The 16916-nt window shown below is 57.1% G+C and overlaps 3 protein-coding genes across 3 annotated transcripts; 1 reads left to right on the top strand and 2 right to left on the bottom strand.

The window, feature by feature from the left end:
* Positions 1–1214: 1214 nt before the first annotated feature.
* Positions 1215–7112, bottom strand: orc4 (origin recognition complex subunit 4). Its single transcript, XM_002946395.1, has 10 exons — positions 6560–7112; positions 5461–5534; positions 4846–5095; positions 4578–4674; positions 3765–3899; positions 3144–3371; positions 2711–2962; positions 2375–2470; positions 1914–2073; positions 1215–1333 (listed from the first exon to the last, which is right to left on the bottom strand). The coding sequence occupies exons 1-10, from the start codon at positions 6607–6609 to the stop codon at positions 1233–1235; spliced, it is 1443 nt and encodes a 480-aa protein (XP_002946441.1). The 5' UTR covers positions 6610–7112; the 3' UTR covers positions 1215–1232.
* Positions 7113–9212: 2100 nt separating this feature from the next.
* VOLCADRAFT_55921 (uncharacterized protein) lies at positions 9213–12342 on the bottom strand (the record flags this gene model as incomplete). The annotated part of the gene is made up of 4 exons (XM_002946394.1): positions 9213–9570; positions 10034–10189; positions 11225–11334; positions 12226–12342. 4 exons carry the CDS (start codon positions 12340–12342, stop codon positions 9213–9215), a joined length of 741 nt encoding a protein of 246 aa, XP_002946440.1.
* Positions 12343–14624: 2282 nt separating this feature from the next.
* Positions 14625–16569, top strand: VOLCADRAFT_44503 (uncharacterized protein; the record flags this gene model as incomplete). The annotated part of the gene is made up of 3 exons (XM_002946563.1): positions 14625–14873; positions 15678–16026; positions 16301–16569. Coding segments are annotated over 3 exons (867 nt in total), but the record flags the coding sequence as incomplete, so codon positions are not given.
* Positions 16570–16916: the final 347 nt, after the last annotated feature.

The following is a 16916-nucleotide window of genomic DNA, read 5'->3' as shown; positions in this document are numbered from 1 at the left end:
GGATGACTTCAGGGCCGACCCATAATGAGACAAAACGGGAAAAGAAGGTGAGTGGCCAAGCCGGGTGATGGCAGCAGACTCCCACACCCTTAAAGCAGTCTGTGTTTTGACGAAGGGATTGCGTGACGTAAGGGTGCGGGGAATGACGGATAGGTTGCTTGCTCCATCGCAGCTAGCGGCATAGCATTTTACCACTGCTGTAACCTTGCCCGATGTGGCCTATATTTCACTTATTTGTCATGCTCCTTGCCATCCTAGCCGCTGCGACCAAAGCAGGCAGGCGCGGGCCTGTGTCTGGGCACCGAGGAAAATGAGAAGCAGCGACTTTAATTCCGTAATAATCAATAGGCCTTAGGTCCGTTAAACCTGCAAGGGAAAACGTGCATCAACCCTAAGCATTAGGTAATAAGGCTAACCCACAAAATGCCCAGTTTTAAACCACCAATAAAGAGGCCATGCACGATCTTTTAATCGCTCTTTCGCAACACCCTCCTCCGTCGACCCACACACCTCTCCTGTCCCACGCAGTCGCCGAGTACTGATGTGCGCGGGGTTGTGCAACGTGACACGCCCGTTGCTTGTGCCTGCCCCCGCATCGGCATATTCGGGCATATCCCGGCGCATCTCCATTGCCGGAGTTTAACACGAGTAATAGGATGTCAGAATCGTCCACCTCCCCTCTCCTACCCGTGGTCATACCCCGCCAAAGCTGCGGCATGCAGTGGCCTGTCGCGGCACAGTCCATCGAGCACACGTCCTCACAGCGCAAAGACAGTCAATGCCACGCCACACCTGTAACCTTCACCCATTACCAACCCGACCGCTCAGCATTACCGCCGCCGCCTCTGAAGCTGCTCTGGTACGGGGCTGTTGTGACCTGGCCGCCGTACAGAGCCGTGAACAACCCCACGAGCGAATCATGCAGACATCTGCAGATCCACACCTGGTCCAGGCCCCCAACTAAACACCGGACTTCAGGCCAGCCCAGGCCGTCGCTGAGCCATTAGGTTGCACGAGCATCGTCATCACACCCCACTCCCCTCTCTCGCTCGTCACATTTCAGGACAACTGGTTATTCAGGAAAGCTGGTTATCGGCATCCCGCAGAAAGGCCCCCAGAAACCCCAGAGCCTTGTTCCCCAAAATATCTCCTAGCAAAAAATATCACGCACCATTCAGCAAGGTTCAGCAGGTTTTTGTCCTTTAGGTCGTTCTCAGGGAACATCTTGCAGTTTAGATCTCTTGCATGTGGAATCGAGTCACTGCATCCGGGCAGTGTGGGTGTTGACGAATACCCCGGTCTAGGTCAGGAGCGCCAACAAGCAGCATCACGCCTGAATGCGAAGTACAATACATGCGAAGTACAAGAGACAAAGGGCATGACATAAATTTTGTAAAACAGGCGGAGCGAACACTGTTCATGTGAAACAAAGGACCACAGTGCCCACACCAAAACGCAGCGCATTTGCGTAAATAAAATATACATTTTACTTGGGTGCGATTATCAATGTGGTTGTGAGAGAGCGGGTGGATGGATGGACGTATGGTTGCCAAAACGGCGCAAAACTGAGCCGCCGCATAGCTGAGGCAGTTGCGCAAGGAGGCCCGGACAACAGACATTGTTGATGCGGACTGCACTGCGGATTTGAAGCAACAGAGGGACGCGCAGCTCGGAAAGACGCGGTGTATCAAACTTGATATATGCACCAAAAACACAAGTACACCACAGCACAGCACACCATACCGCGCTATGCTATGGTGTGCTATGCCACGTACAGCTGCATGTAATGTGCAAGTGCTACGGCGCGCATGTTCCGTAGGGAACCCTCAGGCAGCCAACGCAGCCACCGCAGCTGCGAAAGGATGGCATGGGGGACAAAGCTGGTGTAGCCATGAGTCGTATCAGGGTCGTACCTGCGTACGAGAGATCCCGCCCGCGTGATTCGACGTTGGCGTCCGTGTAGTGCCCCAATCCGCTGAGCGGTAATGCCTGCCATGCTGCCGCGGCGGCTTGCTTGCTGAAGGCGATGGCGCCCCGCTGTCCCTGAATTGAGCGGTACTCATCCCACACCATCTGAGGTGCCGTACAGTACGGTATGGTACGGCGCAGTGCGGCGGGCCAGACAACGATCGGGACAGGGACGATAGTGGAGCCTTTGGTACATGGCTCGCAGAGCAGATGAGGTAGTTGTGTGATGTCTGGTGCGGTTTATCCGAGGGTTGGGAGGTGTGTGTGATGATGTTTGTGTGGGGTAAATCCCCGGAGAAAGGTGTTTCCACGGGTTTGGCGCTGGCTGAGGGCCCCCGCCATCACGGTAATGCACCTCTGACCGAACCCGGCGCATGCTGCCGTACCCGCACTCGCCCTGCCGTACCTCAAAATTGCACATCGGCTGGCCCTTGCGCTGCAACCGATGCGCTGCCACCAGCAGCACCAGCGATAGCACCGGCAGCCCCGAAACCACATCCACCTGTTACGTACGCCGCGAGGGGGGGAAGGTCAGCCGGAGGGTCGGCAGAATGGCGGATGTGGTTACAAGTCGTGACAGGGATGACGGGGCATAGGACCGCCCTCCAGGGCTCACCCACGCGTCGTGACCGATGCTAGGACCGAACCCCCACACCGCCCTGGGGCAGGTGGACCCGGCTACTTGTGAGTGTAGCGGCGGGGCTTCGCACGACAGATCTCTCTTTCATATGCGATCTCGTACCAGGGCTCGCTCTGGTGCGTCCGTTACTGGCCCCAGCGCTGGCACCAGATGGCTCGCTCCGAGCACCGGCGGCTGCACCGACCCGCCCTGCCGCCGCCGCAGCAGCAGCTCCGACCCCGCCGCCGGGGGCCCCGCCGTTGATGCCGTACCTTGCCGCCGCAAGTCATCCCCCCACGCCGCCAGCGCGGCCTCCGCCACCAACGCCAAGTGCTGTGGCGGCGCTCCGATGAGCGCAAGCTTCTTTAGGCATTCCTGTACGTACGGCAGTTCCATTAATGTGACGTGATGGGGGTTGCGGGTTTCACGTCGCGTCGTCTGCTCAAGCTCCAACATTGACTTGCGGGTTTAGATTTGTACGGCTAATACAGCGACGGGATCCAGCTCGTCAAGTCACCACCACGTCACCCAAAACATTATCTAGCATGTCACCCACCGCGACGCGCACATCACGCAGCGCCTCCGCTACGGCCGCGTTGTGCACCGCCGCCGCCGCTTCACTAAGCCCCGCCAGGCCTGCCATGCCCGGGTGCAGCGCCAACATGTCGTACAAAAGGCCGTCGTACGAGTCAGTGCCGCCGCTAGACCCAGCTGCGACGCCGCTGCCGGGGCTCTTTGCGGCGCTGCCCCCGGGGCTGCCACCAGCCGCGGATCCTCCAAGCGGCTGCGACACATGCAACCACCATAGAAAGGACACCACCACAAAACAGGACCCTCGGTTCGTGGATTCGGACCATGCATACCCTTACTTAGCACCACTATCTCAATACCCCGTGCAGTACACACCCCCTTCCTTCTCTCAACCTCGAAGGAGCTTCCCTGGTAAGCAATACACCTTCACCTCAGCCACTAGCCCCAGCCAGCAGCAGCATCCCGGTCATCCTCCAGCACCCCTTCCGGGCTCGCCCTGCTCAGCAAATCCACATCCCCATCCGGAAGACCTTCCAGCTGCCCTCGGACGCCACCCGCCCTGGGCCCTTTCCTAAACGCCGTCATAGCCATAACCCACTTCCCTGCGCAGTGTCAACCTAATGCCAGCCTCATCCCAGGGTCGCACCTCGTCGGGTGTGGCTGCTGGGAAGGTCACCAGCACCCGCCGCCGCCCCACGCGACTGAGCACGCGCTTCTCCAGGTCCTCCGCCACGTTGTGTGCCGAGCTAATGCCGATGACCGCGGCCTGGATTTTGCTGTCCTGCGAAAGCAGGATTTGAATTCTTTTCCGGTTGCTGTATTATGCTTTCTTGCTTGCACTTTCGTAGGGTCTTGCAAAGTTCAATGTGCGCTGCGGCAAAAATAAATATAACTTCGCTCGTATTTAGGTTGCATGTAAATCTGAATTAGCATTTTGACTGCGCGGAGGAGTACGATGCATGGGTGCGGATCCTTGGCGGGTTTCGGCAGAAACGCCGCGGTCGACGGGGCCTTGGGGGGAGGAAGGATTTATGACGCGAGCGAAACCCTGTCTTGCGGTCCTTGCACATAGAAAATGGTGTTCCAGTTTACCATGCCCAGTATGATGCATAGGAGCCAAGCCGCCGGGCCCCGTCATGGCTTGCCTTTCATGCTAATAGCTTCGCCAATGCTCCCGATTGTCCCTAAATCCTCCCGCACCCCAAGGACGTCCTGCGCCAAGCCCTGACTTTCCCTGCCACGAACTGCCCACTATATTTAGCCAATTGAACGCTCAAATAGTGTCAAATTAGGAACGCGCAGATGGTATGTCTTAATCAGTTCTGCATCCGCTGTTGGTTTTTCGTATAATTGCCCCAACCGGCGACGCTGTCCCCTGCCTCAAGGCCCCCTCTCCTCCCGGAAGAGGTAGCCCGGCGGCGACCCACTCCTAAACGATACCCCTTTCCCTCTCCCACACCTGCAACATGTCCAACAGGTAGTACAACATCTGCTGCTTTCCCTTCTTGGCATATTGCTGGAACTCGTCCACGACGAAGACCACCTTCTTAAGGCACCTGAGGATGCAGGACCGCAGGACGGGGCGGAGCCATAACATCTCTTCCTCTTTCTTCTTCCCTTTCTTCCCAAACGGTTAACCCAAATAAGTCCCAATGCACCTTATGCCTGTATCCCATATCAACAACCCTGACATGGCCACAAGTATTTCCCGCGGCCATGTGCCTCACTTGTACAGCGCGTGCAGCATGCCCTTCAGGAAAACAAGGTTCTCGTCAAACGTGGCTGACTTGACAAACTTCTGGCCAAAGTCGCGGCAGAGCTGTCGAGCCACTTCCTGGAAGGCCGTACGTTCGTCCGGCTGCAGCAGGCCGTTCAGCCGTACTACGCCTACGTTGTGGACAGCGACAGGGCCGCCTGTGGGATCTGTGGCCGTGGCGGCAGCGGCTTCTGTGGCGACAGTACTTGTGCCAGTGCCAGCTGTGGCGGCGACAGGGCCGTTGTGTTTGGCACACACCACCTGGAGCGCACGTTCAACAACCTGCAGTGCGCTCCGAAATAAGAAACGGGTAATAAGAAACTTTGAGGTGTCGCAATTTGAGAGGCAGCAAAGAAAGCCTGTGCAACAAACATTCTACTGACTCCCCGCAGGAAAGGAAGGCAGCTGTTAACGCCATTTGGGTCATTTCGATGACCTCTTGAGCCGGGGACCAAACGCAAATCAGCATCCCGTGCCTCTGTTTGCCCCTTTCAATATGAGGCGCTTGGGAAGGCGGGAAGAGGGGGAAAGAATGTTTTTGGCTCGTGTTGAGACCTACGGTATTAGGATAATGGTCTCAACCCACCAGCGTCTTGCCGGTGCCCGGCGGCCCGAGGACTAGCAGAGAAGCGTTGCCATTGTGGGAGCTCACGGCTTCGTCTAGGACACGGACAAGGTCGTCCTTAATACGCCGTAAGGAAGGTCGCAGGGGGACCAGTGCCGCGACCTGTGATCCCGCGTCCACGACCGCCTCCCGCAGCAGGCTACTGGCACTTTCCAGGGCTTGGAAACTGGTGACAGGTTCTGGCGCGGATTCGTCGGCCCGGATGGTGGTGCATGTTGAAGCGATGGGGAATGTACCACCTGTCCGCTTGCTGATGGCAGGGGTGCTGCACTGCATGTCTGAGCCAGCGCCTCGGGTTGGCGAATGGTTTTGGTGCTGTTGGGAGGATTCATCTAGATCCCTTTGTTTTCGCAGCGAAGGCGACCCGAGACTCCCTGGCTGTTTCCCCATGCCGTCAGCTGTTTAAGGAGGGCTGGTGGATTTCGGTGCCAAAAAATTAATTATCTCGTTCAGGTCGGCAATCTGGTTAGTAACATTGTAACTGTCCGAAACTGAAAGCAAGCAGCGTAACTGCACAGCACCGAACCTTGCCTTGATTTTTCAATATGAATATCCAAGTCCAGCGCGGGTTAGCTAACGAAAGTTCTGTAAAGAGAGTCGACAGTGATCGAAGGGAATTTAAGACCCCGGAATACTTCGCTCCGCGACGGATTGTCATCCCGCGCAATTGAGTTAAGAATCGTACTGGTACGGCGCATCAGAGTCTTCCATTTGCAACATGGACACTCCGCTCAGATTAGAGGCGCAACTTCTACGATATATAGCGTGAACTGGATCTGCATACACATTTAGTTAGACTGTACCAGAAATGCAGTCTACTATCAGAGCCGCTCGGCCATTCAAGAGCTCGCCTTGCTTAAAAGGAGTTAGTTATCGCGTACACGCTAAGCATGCCCGTATTACAGCACAGCGTGGTCATGAATGCTCTACGTCGGGGTCTGATAACATATGGTGGCGCTCCCTTGCAACGCTCGATCTGGAAAAAGCTCAGCCTGTTGCAGCAGCAGCTTTGGTACTCTTTGGTCTGGCAGCGAGCGGGGGCGCAGCGTCTGCGGCGGACCTGAGCGATGTGCACACACAACCCTTGGCGGAGCTGGCGGAGCAGGACATCTGGAGCAATCTGTTGCGCTATGGCCGCTACTTCATCACCGTCATGCTTGGGACAGGATACGTGATGTTGCGGCCGTTGCAGTCGATGCTCAAGCGTCCCGTCACCGCGGTGCTGGCCATCGCAGCCCTCGTCGCTCTGGTCCTAGGAACACGTGTCGCGCTGGAATACATGTTGGGCATTAGCGAATATGATTATAATCCCGAGAATTTTAGGATGGCTACGGAATATTAATTGGGTCAACCGCCAGTTTTCCCATCCATTCCATGCTGCATGTTTGAGAGCCACTGGGTCGGGAAGTGTGTATTTACCTTCCGACGTGATTATATACTGATTTGCGTCGGATCAACGTGGATCTTTAAAAGGGTCCGAACGGGGGGTTGTAGTTCTCGGGTCTACGGCTGTGGCGTTGTCCTGATTACGCGTGGCGGTTTTGCTTTGGTGTCTAGCACCTGTGTCCCGCCCACTTCAGAACGCCTGCCTTTCCATGCACACTTTACCATTGACTCATTCAGGGTGAAGTCATGCGTGATTTGAAGTTGCTTTGGTTGTACAAATTGGGCCTGCGGCCATTACACATCCTTGCGTTTTCTCCACAGAGGATGATTTGCCGAAGGCTTTTATGCTTTGTGTAATATATTTTATTGCCATAGCAATCAGCAATTTGCAACGCATGCTTGCATACCGTATCCACACCGTCAATCATGACAACTTCCTGAAAGGCAAGGACGCACCGAAACCGGAGGCTTCAGTCATAGCGCCCAGCCAGCAGCAACTCTGCGCCGAATACCTTTGATAGTTGGCTCCCCGGAAGATGACCTCGATGACTATAGGATAGTGTGTATATAAAGTAAATCCGAAACCCGGTGAATAGGTTCTAACCTAGACAGTCCCGAGGCTGTGTCGGGTGCATATTGGCAAACTTAGCGGGCAGGAGGGCGTGAGCCTAAAGCACTGGATAACGGCGAATGTCCCCAACAAGCGCACATATAGCATTTATTGTTAAGGTGGACCTATCCATGCCCGATGCCTTGACACTTCCATTAAATCTGGCAACCGAATGCTGCGCTGCTCGGAAGGGTATTACAAAGATAGTAAAAGGGTGGTATAGAGCAAAATCATGTATCACATCAGATATAAGGGGGTTTCGCCTGCTCGCTACGGGTTGGCTTTCTCCAACACTCCGGGGCGTATCCAGACGATGGTATCTGGATGACCCACAATCCACATACAGCCTTGTTTTCTCACGACTCGTCACACGCCCTCTCCAGGGCAGCACGCAATTTCATTTTCTATTCCTTCGTTCTTCAGCATATGTATGTGTGCCAGTGTATGTGTATGCCAGTGCGTGTGTCTCCATGTGCACACCCACGGGCTCCATCCCATCGGCGTTCGAAGGGGACCTGCTTGTCCCAGGATTTTGACCGGTACTTGCTTTCAGCACCTGGCTCTCGACTGCGGCCCTTTTGAGCCTCAGCAAGCGCTCTCCATACCAAAGCATGAACCCGATAGACCGTCTGCAGCGCCCATTAAAACAGGTGGTGGTGGCACGTCACTAGTTCAAGAGTCACACCCTAGTATATCTCCCCTGGTCACATCGTCTTTAATACCTGCACGCGCCTCACACCCTACTTTAGGAGAGACACAGCAAAGACACGGATACACGCGTAAAAAATATCATCATATTCCTTTGAACAACCTGTGCCCAAAAGATAGAGGAGAAAGAAATTGGTCATGTCATCATGCAGATGCTTTGGGCCCAGCAACTAGGGCCCATTGCCCGCGCAAACTCCGCCCTTTTGCGTGACACCGAGAGGTTAATCGACGTGAGTGATTGAATCAAGACCCAAACATCGACGATCGAGCATTATGTGGCCGGCGGCATGCGGTGGCCAACAGGGGAGCAGCCAAAAAGACGACCACAATCCGCGGTGCTCCTTTCATGAGCTGCGGTTTGAAATGCGCAATCTCTGATCGGGCCTCTCAGTAGCCATCCTAACATAGATGCAGGGTTTCCGGTGTTGGGACGGCGGCACCATCCGCAAGGAATTCATTTGGCCCCTTTATCGCAGGGCCGATGGCCCCTTTCCCCCTCTCTCCTTACGGAGCCCTCGAATCAAGCTGCCCGCACATGCAAAGCCTAGTCACCAGAGCAGCGCCTGACCGTAAGCATGTGAATTTGCATCTTGACACTGCCAACTTAACCTTATAATTAACATCATGCCTGACTAATATGCTGACAGTCCCCAACAGTTGTCTCAAGTCCAAGTCTCCCCCCAGCCGCCACAATCCTCGACGCGCATGCTTCCCCGCACTACAAACATATCACCCTCTCCTAGGTACGTCTGTCTATCCTGCCAACCTCTGCACCACGACACAGAGTCCTGCAACACACATTCCACCCTAGAGCTCACAAGACAGAACTCTCCGGCTCACCCTTCCTGTAACACGAAAACAATCCTCGTTCCCTCATGCGCACCTATAGCTTCAATCCCCGGCCCTGCTTTACGTCCCCTCTATTTCCACCCCATGCATGCTACGGGGAGCTAAATCCCTTATTTAAGCAGCGTACGTATGCACGCAGGCACGCGTTCACGCCCACACATCACTCCTCTTTCTCCCTTATATCCTCGCCCTTGCCCTTCCGTAGCGTCATATAGGCTACTCGTAATATGAGACCAAACCAGTAGATGTGGAAGCCGTATAGCACGCACAGCAGGCTGTTGAGCAGGCCGTGGTGCGGCGGCGTGTAGCCCAGCACGCGCACGCTGTCTAGCAACGTGGACCGGATGAGGAAGGTAGGGAAGGCGTACAGCCTCAAGCCCGCCCAGGCCGACACGAACAGCGCAAAGGCTGTGTTGGCTGCTGTGTGCAAGTCAGCGTAGTTGAGGCATTTGGCCACCTCCATAATTACATCGTTGATGTCGTGGAGCAGCATGATGAGACAGCCCCACCGCTGGTACCTGGCGGCGCGCAGGCGCGATTAATCCGATGGGCGGTCGGTCAGGAAGAATGAAGGGACGGAGAGGGAGAGGAAGAGGGAAAGAGACATGTTTCATTTAAATACGAACACATTCACATACTTAAAAGTAGGTTGAACCATCGTTTGGTGGTTCCCCGAGGGCCACCCTCAGTTCCAAATCTGCAAGCCTCACGAACTACACGCGAAGTGGCGAAGAGAAAGAGAGCGGAGCTCGATAGTAGTGGGTGGGACCAACCCCAAAAGGCATCCTTCTAAAACCTTTAGGTGCGCATCCCTCTCATTCCCACATCCCGCAGGGCAGCCAGCTGGACACAACCCGAGCGCTATCACGGAGGCCCTGGCCCCCCCGCAGTAACCCTGCGTCATGTTCTGTTCTGGTCAGGCCCCGATTGCCATTACCCTAAAACCCACCCCACGCGACATTGAAGGGCGCACGCACGTACCCGCTGACGTAGTTGTAATAGATGAGCACCACGGTACAGCAGTGGTGCGTCTGCATCACCCAGTAGTCGCTGCGGGGCACCTCCCACAGCGCCAGGGTGAAGGTGGTGGAAATGTAGTAGGCCAGCTGCACGCCGAACAACAGCCGCATCAGAGGCCTGGGGTCACAGCCCAGGGAGGCCGGAGGATGGGACAGGACGGCACAGGAGAACATGGGCGGTGGCGGATGTGCACAGATCTCGAGAGGGTCGGATGTGTATAAGTTGGCTGCTCAAAGGGCTGTGCGGAGCTCCACAGCTAGAAAGGTGCCGCAGTTCAGCGGCGCAGTGGTTAGGTAGCTGCCCAGACGCGACTTGGGACATGGACACTGGCGGAGGAGAGGGGTGGATGTTGAAGGAAAACCTTCACCCCGCCAAGCGTGACGGGGCCGGATAAGGCTAACCCGTGCTGCCTCAGCACGTTATGCATCCGTTAAGAGGGCGGAGACACGAGGTGAAAAGCAGTGGGTGCGACATCTCCAGGCCGGTGCGACATGGCAAGACAGGCAGGGCTAGAGGGCCGCCTTGCCAGGTAAGGCAATCAAGGAAAGCCAAGATCCCTGGTTAGGGCTGAACTGCCCGGTTAAATGCTAGAATTGTGACCCTGGCCCTGCCTGGGGCCTCCTGGGCCCCAAGCAACCTTGAGCCCAACGAAAGTGACACACAGTATGCCTGCACATGGAATTTTCCTTCCTGTGATACAACCACGGCCACACGGAAGGCAGGATAACGGTTTCCCTCCCCTCCCCTCCCCAGCCCTCCTACGCCCCGGAGTACCTCCGCGGAAATTCAGCTCCAACTTATTGGTAATCAGGTCCCCAGCTAATGTGTCTATGTGTGTGTGTGTGTCTCTCTATGTTACACCTTTTGGAGTTGCGTCTGACTCCCCAAAAGGTGTAGCCTGGGGGCCCATACGAGCCCTGAGGGGACCCTCAAGGGCCATGAGGCCGAAGGCTGTGCGATATTTGGCCCTCGCAGGTCGCTGCTGCTGACCGCAATACCATCCTTCCGACTGCAGCATTGGCATTGGCACTTGCCGCAACGCTGGCCCTTCCTCCGGAAATCCTGCCGTCTCCCGAGCGCTGGCAAACGCCCGACAACGCTGCCCCTGCCGCACCCGAACATGAGACATGACCCACGGGTCGGTACACTCACAGCTCGGGCTGATTAGGCCACCCCACCCAGTAGTCCTTGGGCCTCCAGAACCAGGACTCCCGGTGCACGATGGCCACCTCCAGCAGCAGCATGGAACCGTATGCCGTCATCTGGAGAGAGAGCGAGAGGCGTTGGGGGAAACTGGGAAGCATTGGTGATGCATGGACTCGGAAATACTTAGGGAGGTAATAAGAGCCCAACACAAGAGAAACACGAAATGGGAAGGAGCGAATGACCGAGGAAAATGTGAACAGAGAGAAGAGTGCGGGGAAAGAGGGATGGATAGCGGATATCTAACCCACGCGGCCGAGATCGTGGTGAGTTGCGTGGAGACCAGCACGTGCAAACATATGAACAGGTCCACCCTGGCGGAGGGGGACGGAAAGGAAATTCCGCAGGCCCAGGCTGGTTAGAGGGGGGTACGGGGATGGTCAAACGCCAACAAGGCACGAAAAGGTCCCGCAAAGAGGTTCTCCCTCTTCTTGGGAGCTACAGATCAAGTCTCAAGACTGCATGTCTCTTTCCCTCTATTCATCCGCCGTGGAGGAAAGACGGAACAAGCCCTTTGGCAGACGGGGAATGATGCGGGGCACACAAAGGTGCCGTGGGTGACAGAGCGGCTGCAGCACAGGGCAGGGTGCATGCTGAACTGTGCCACCGCTGAGGCATGTGTATGTATAAGTTGAGATGGTAACTGCATCAGCATCATTGTCGTTTCAGCACGCTCGCCTTCAGCGGGCGCCCGCCCGCCCGCCCCTAGCTCCGCAGCATGGCCGCAGCTGGACGCTGAGCCGCGGACTATCGAATGGCTGCCACTATTGCAGCAATCGAAACGTGCTCCAGACGTCGGAAAAAGTGCTTTTGCTACAGCAGCAACTGCTGCTGCCGGCAGATACTGTTGTTGGCATCAGGAGGCCCGAGAAACCCGGCCCGTTATAATGGTACCCAAAGCCCCGAGACCCGGCCAGGAGCCGGCCACCGTCGGCAGCTTCCATTCGCACCTTCCATAGGGATTCACACATTTTGGTGATTCGCTCTGTTTTCGCCCCTCGAAGGACGCGCTTTGCGATGGGCTGCAGAGTCACAACACCGGCATGCGGGGCGTCAGCAGTGGGCATGGGCTTCAGCAGGGGGCATGGTGCTTGCGCTGGCATAAAGATTTCTTGGTGGGATCAAGTCCACAATGTGCCAAGTGGAGGACTGCGTTGGTCCGCGTGGCCAAAGGGTCCGGGTCCGGATTTTGGGGCAGTGGAGATAAGATGTACAGAAGGAGGGCATGGCTGGTTGAGACCAGCAAAGGGGTAATTGGATTAGGATCATCAGGAACCTTCAAATAGGTGTGCAAAAGCAGTTGCGACGCGACGGTTGGCTAGGGGGTCCCGCCCAACGGCGCAACTGTAAGGCGCAAGATGGTCAGGAAGCCCCCACACCTTGTAAATTGTCCTTTCGAAGACCCATCGCAACAAGGGCAAGATCAGCGACAAGCCTGTGGAAGAAAGGATGTGCAGGGTTGGGAGCGGTGGACGAGCGCTTGCCGAGCCAACACAGTTGACCTACCGAGGACGAAACCCAGCTCTGGGTTGAGCGCAATTTCCTTAATTATGCGGTCCACCAAAGCTTGCGTGCGAGAGGCTAGGTGAGGAGCAGTGCCCAACGCCGTTGCTACATCGCAATGATCGACTGTCGCGCACGCCAACATCTTTCAGTTCAGCAAAACAACCGCGCAGTTCGCGCGATGGAGCTCTTAATTAAAAGAAAATCATGCAGGTTATCGATCGTGCGCTAAGGCGAGCCTAGCGAGAGGACCCCTTTGAAGCGTCGCGCAAAGCAAGCTCCGTTAAAATTCTAGCGGTAAGCTAACCTAAGATTGCAGCCTGCGAAAGTATGGTGGACCTTGATGCCTCTCCCTTGTACGGTCTACTGATTAACTGCACCGCGATAACGGTGCCTGCACTCAACTACTTCCTTGTAGAACTGTCACACAATAGGATTATTTTGGTCCACTCGACCTTGTTGGCAAATATCTAGGGTTGCTTTGTCAAGGAAAAAACACCTACTTTGTCCACAGTGTTCCCATTCGCTTCTGTTCCATCCTTACTTTAAGAACTCTAACCTCAGTGTACCTGCTGTCCATACCACCTACAGCTGCTTGTGTAGAACCTGTTTGTGCGCTGGCTTCATCAGTGTTGCCTATCCTGCCGGCTAGGAATGCTTCAACTGTGACTCAATGCCTTCAGATGTATCGCACAGCAGTCGCTGCCTAATTTGTTGTATAGCTTGAACAAAAGGTGCGGATTTTCGTTTAGCTTGGACCTCACGCCTGCGCTCGCTTGTGACCTGCAAATGGTCCCTTCCTCACTTCATGATTTGATAAATTTTAGGTTGAATGGAGGCCCCAACCGGCGCTCGGATGCGCACATGCAGCGCCCGCTTTGGGCAGCGTTGGTATAGAGTCGCCGTTTATGGCGCACAAGCGCCACCTACTCTAGTCCGCACCTTTCGAAAGCATAGGCAACCTATAGCAGCCGTTGGTCCGGGCCCTTCGGGTCTCCCTCCCTCAAGCGATGTCAACGAGACTCTCGCGCCCATTCTTTACCGCTTCGCTGACGGCCCGGCGACGCCTCCAGCAGTGGGCGCAAGCAACGGCCATGCCTCAGTATCGAGTCAGTATCGGTCAAATATCGTCTCTACCGGCGGTAGCAGTGTAGCTGGTGGCGGGGGTTCGGGCCAGTCGGCAGCTGCTTTGCTCTCCACCAGTGCGGCCTTCGTAGATGCACCCGCGCGCACCATTGGCGCAGGCACCAGCAGCAACGGCAGCATTACCGGCAGTGGCGCGGCCGCCGATAGTGCAGTTGCACCGGGATCATCCTCGAGGTCTGTGCACGACACCGACGACTCGAGCGTGCTGCCGGCGCTTTCCCACGGCGTCGATAGCAGTAGCCAAGGGCTTGCCTCCCGCAGCTATAGTTACAGCGAACACTACCGCCAAGTCAACACGCCTTTCACGCGTTTCCCCGTCGCCAACAATGGGACCGCGGACGCTGCCGGCGGTAACGGAGACCATGCCACTAAAGCCAGCACGGTCGACAGAGGGGCCGCGGCGGCCGACGGCACAACCTCCCCTGACCCCGCGGCTATCGCCGCCGCCAACGGCAGCGACTCTGCCGCCGAGGTAACGGCGGCGTTGGCACGCGCCCAAGCCGCCCTGGAGCGCGCCGAAACTTCCTTGGACGATATCCAGCGCCTCAGCAGCTCCCTAGATGCTGCTGCCCTGGAGTCGCTTCGCGCGACGCGGCCACCGGGCCGTTGGAGCCGGGTGCTGGCGGTGGCGCGCAGCGGCGCGGCGCTCGGCGCCATGGCGTTCGCCATGCTGGCATCGCACGCGTTTGGCCTTGCCGTACAGTGGGTCGGCGCCGCCGCGGGCGCGACGGCAATCGCTGCCTGGGGGCTGCGACGCGGCGCGCTGTCCCCCAGTGGTGCCGCAGCGGCGTTCGTAGTTGGCTTCGGCACCCTTGGCGCAAGCCTGCGGTTCGGCGCCACGCTTGTTGCGTTCTTCCTGTCGTCCAGCAAGTTGACCAGCTACAAAGAGGAGCTCAAGGAGGGTCTGGATGAGAACGCCAAGAAGGGAGGGCAGCGTACCTGGGTGCAGGTATGGATTATTAGGCTGGAGACAGGGAAGGAAGGCGGGGGAGTGAGTACGTGATACGATATCAGCTCTGCTCATACTTCGGAGCTGTGAACGCCAGGCTGGAGGCATTGCTTGTCGTGTTGGGAGTGTGAAGAGCTGCGTACATGGTTTGTGCTTATGCCAGATTTGTGTGTGGGCTACTGGCGACGGGGAGTACAGATAACCTGAAGGTGAAAGGATTAGGAGGGCTGGGATAGCCAACCCGCAGGGCGGACAGACCAAGACGTTGGGAAAAAATGGGGAAATCTATTGCAGACAGGGCAGGACTTGTCGTCGCAAATCCCGTAAGCGACGTTGCGCCTGATGTACACCGGCCCCGGTCGTACATCGCGGGCGCCAGCAACATGACGTTGATGGTGGTGGTGGTGGTTCAGCTGGCTGGAAGTGAAAAAGCAGTGAACATGGCATGGATGTGGGTTATGGGACTGTACGGAGACCTGTTTGCAGCCGCGCCTACACTGCAGCCGGGCTTACAGCTTTCGTCGGGGAATACAAAAGAAAGCCCCGGGCACAGCGCGTCTGCCAGGTTTTTGGCACACAAGACGTGACATCCTAACTAACTAGCTGTATCGAAGACAGGATCGCCCACATAGCCGTCGAGGGTCTGTGTCTTGGCGCTATCCTGGGCTGCGCCCCATCGCCCAGGCCGCATCCACCTCAGTGCCACTCCACTTTCCTACTTTGTGCAACTCTTCGGCCCTTCCCCGCGTCACTGACCACACACCCTCGCCGTTATCGCCGCAACATGCAATTTCGCTTCCATAGGTGCTGTGCAACGGGCTGGTGCCCACCATCCTTGCCGTCGTGTACGGCATCCTCGCCGGCTGTGTCGACCTGCCGCTGGGCCCCGCCGTCGCCGCCGCCAGCGGCCCCGCCCTGGAGCCCTGGCGCGCCGCTGCGCTGACGGGGCTGATGGGCGGTTTCCTGGGCTATTACGCGTGCTGCTGCGGCGACACCTGGGCCAGTGAGCTCGGTCCGCTGTCCGCGGACACGCCCCGACTGATCACCACGATGCGGCCAGTGCGGCGGGGTACCAATGGCGGTGTGACGCTGCTGGGCCTCAGTGCGTCCATCATGGGCGGCATGTTTGTGGGACTGGCTTTCTATCTGGCAGGTCGGTCGGTTGGTCGGTCGGTCGGTTGGGGCGGGTTCAGATGGCAGGCAGGAGGGGGGAAGTGTAGTCGCTTTGGCAAACAATGTTGTTTGTAAGGGGTAACGCCTGGCATACCTAGACGTGCCCCTTGCCGGCACGTTTCCTCACTCTCCTGGCATGGCATCCTGTGTAACTTCCGTTCGTTGCCCAGGTGACCTCCCCACCTTTTCTGGCCATGGATACCCCCTACTTCCTTTCTTGGCTTCACTCGCGTGGACTTTGGCAAATCCCACAGGCCTGCTGTCCCCCACATTGTGGATTTTCGAAAGCCAGCGTGCCGTGGCGGCGGGCCAGTGGCGCCTTATCCCGATAGGCCTCATGGCGGGTCTCTTCGGCAGCGCACTGGACTCCTTGCTGGGCGCCACGCTGCAGTACAGTGGGTACGACACCGTACGCGGCCGCGTTATGTCTCGCCCTGGGCCCGACGTGGTGCACATCTCGGGCATGAAGCTGCTGGACAACAATGCCGTCAATGCGGTGTCGGCGACGTTGACCGCGGCGCTGACGGCGCTCGTGGCCCTGAAGTCCTTTGGCTTCCTGTGAACGGCGGCTTGTGGCCTGGGTCAGTTCGGGCCCCTAGCAGCGAGGCTCGGGGGATGAATGGCCCGGCTATCCCAGCTCTGGGGCTGGGCTCTGGAATGGTCACACGGAGGGAAGGGTGTTGTTGGGCACCGAAGAAAGAAGTGCCTAGTATCTGAACTACCTGAACGGGGGGTCCAGTCGTGTGCGGCATGATGGGTGGCGAGCAGATGGCAGGGACAGACAGAACGAGTTGCCATCGGCCAGAGGCTGGCGCCGTTGTGTGGGCCCAGGATGATGTGGTGGCCCAGGCAGGCCGTTGCGATATCACC

This window comes from Volvox carteri, assembly GCF_000143455.1.
Source record: "Volvox carteri f. nagariensis unplaced genomic scaffold VOLCAscaffold_3, whole genome shotgun sequence".
Taxonomy (NCBI): Eukaryota; Viridiplantae; Chlorophyta; class Chlorophyceae; order Chlamydomonadales; family Volvocaceae; genus Volvox; species Volvox carteri.
Note: the sequence above shows the minus strand (reverse complement) of the source record. Positions and strands in the feature narration are given on the sequence as shown.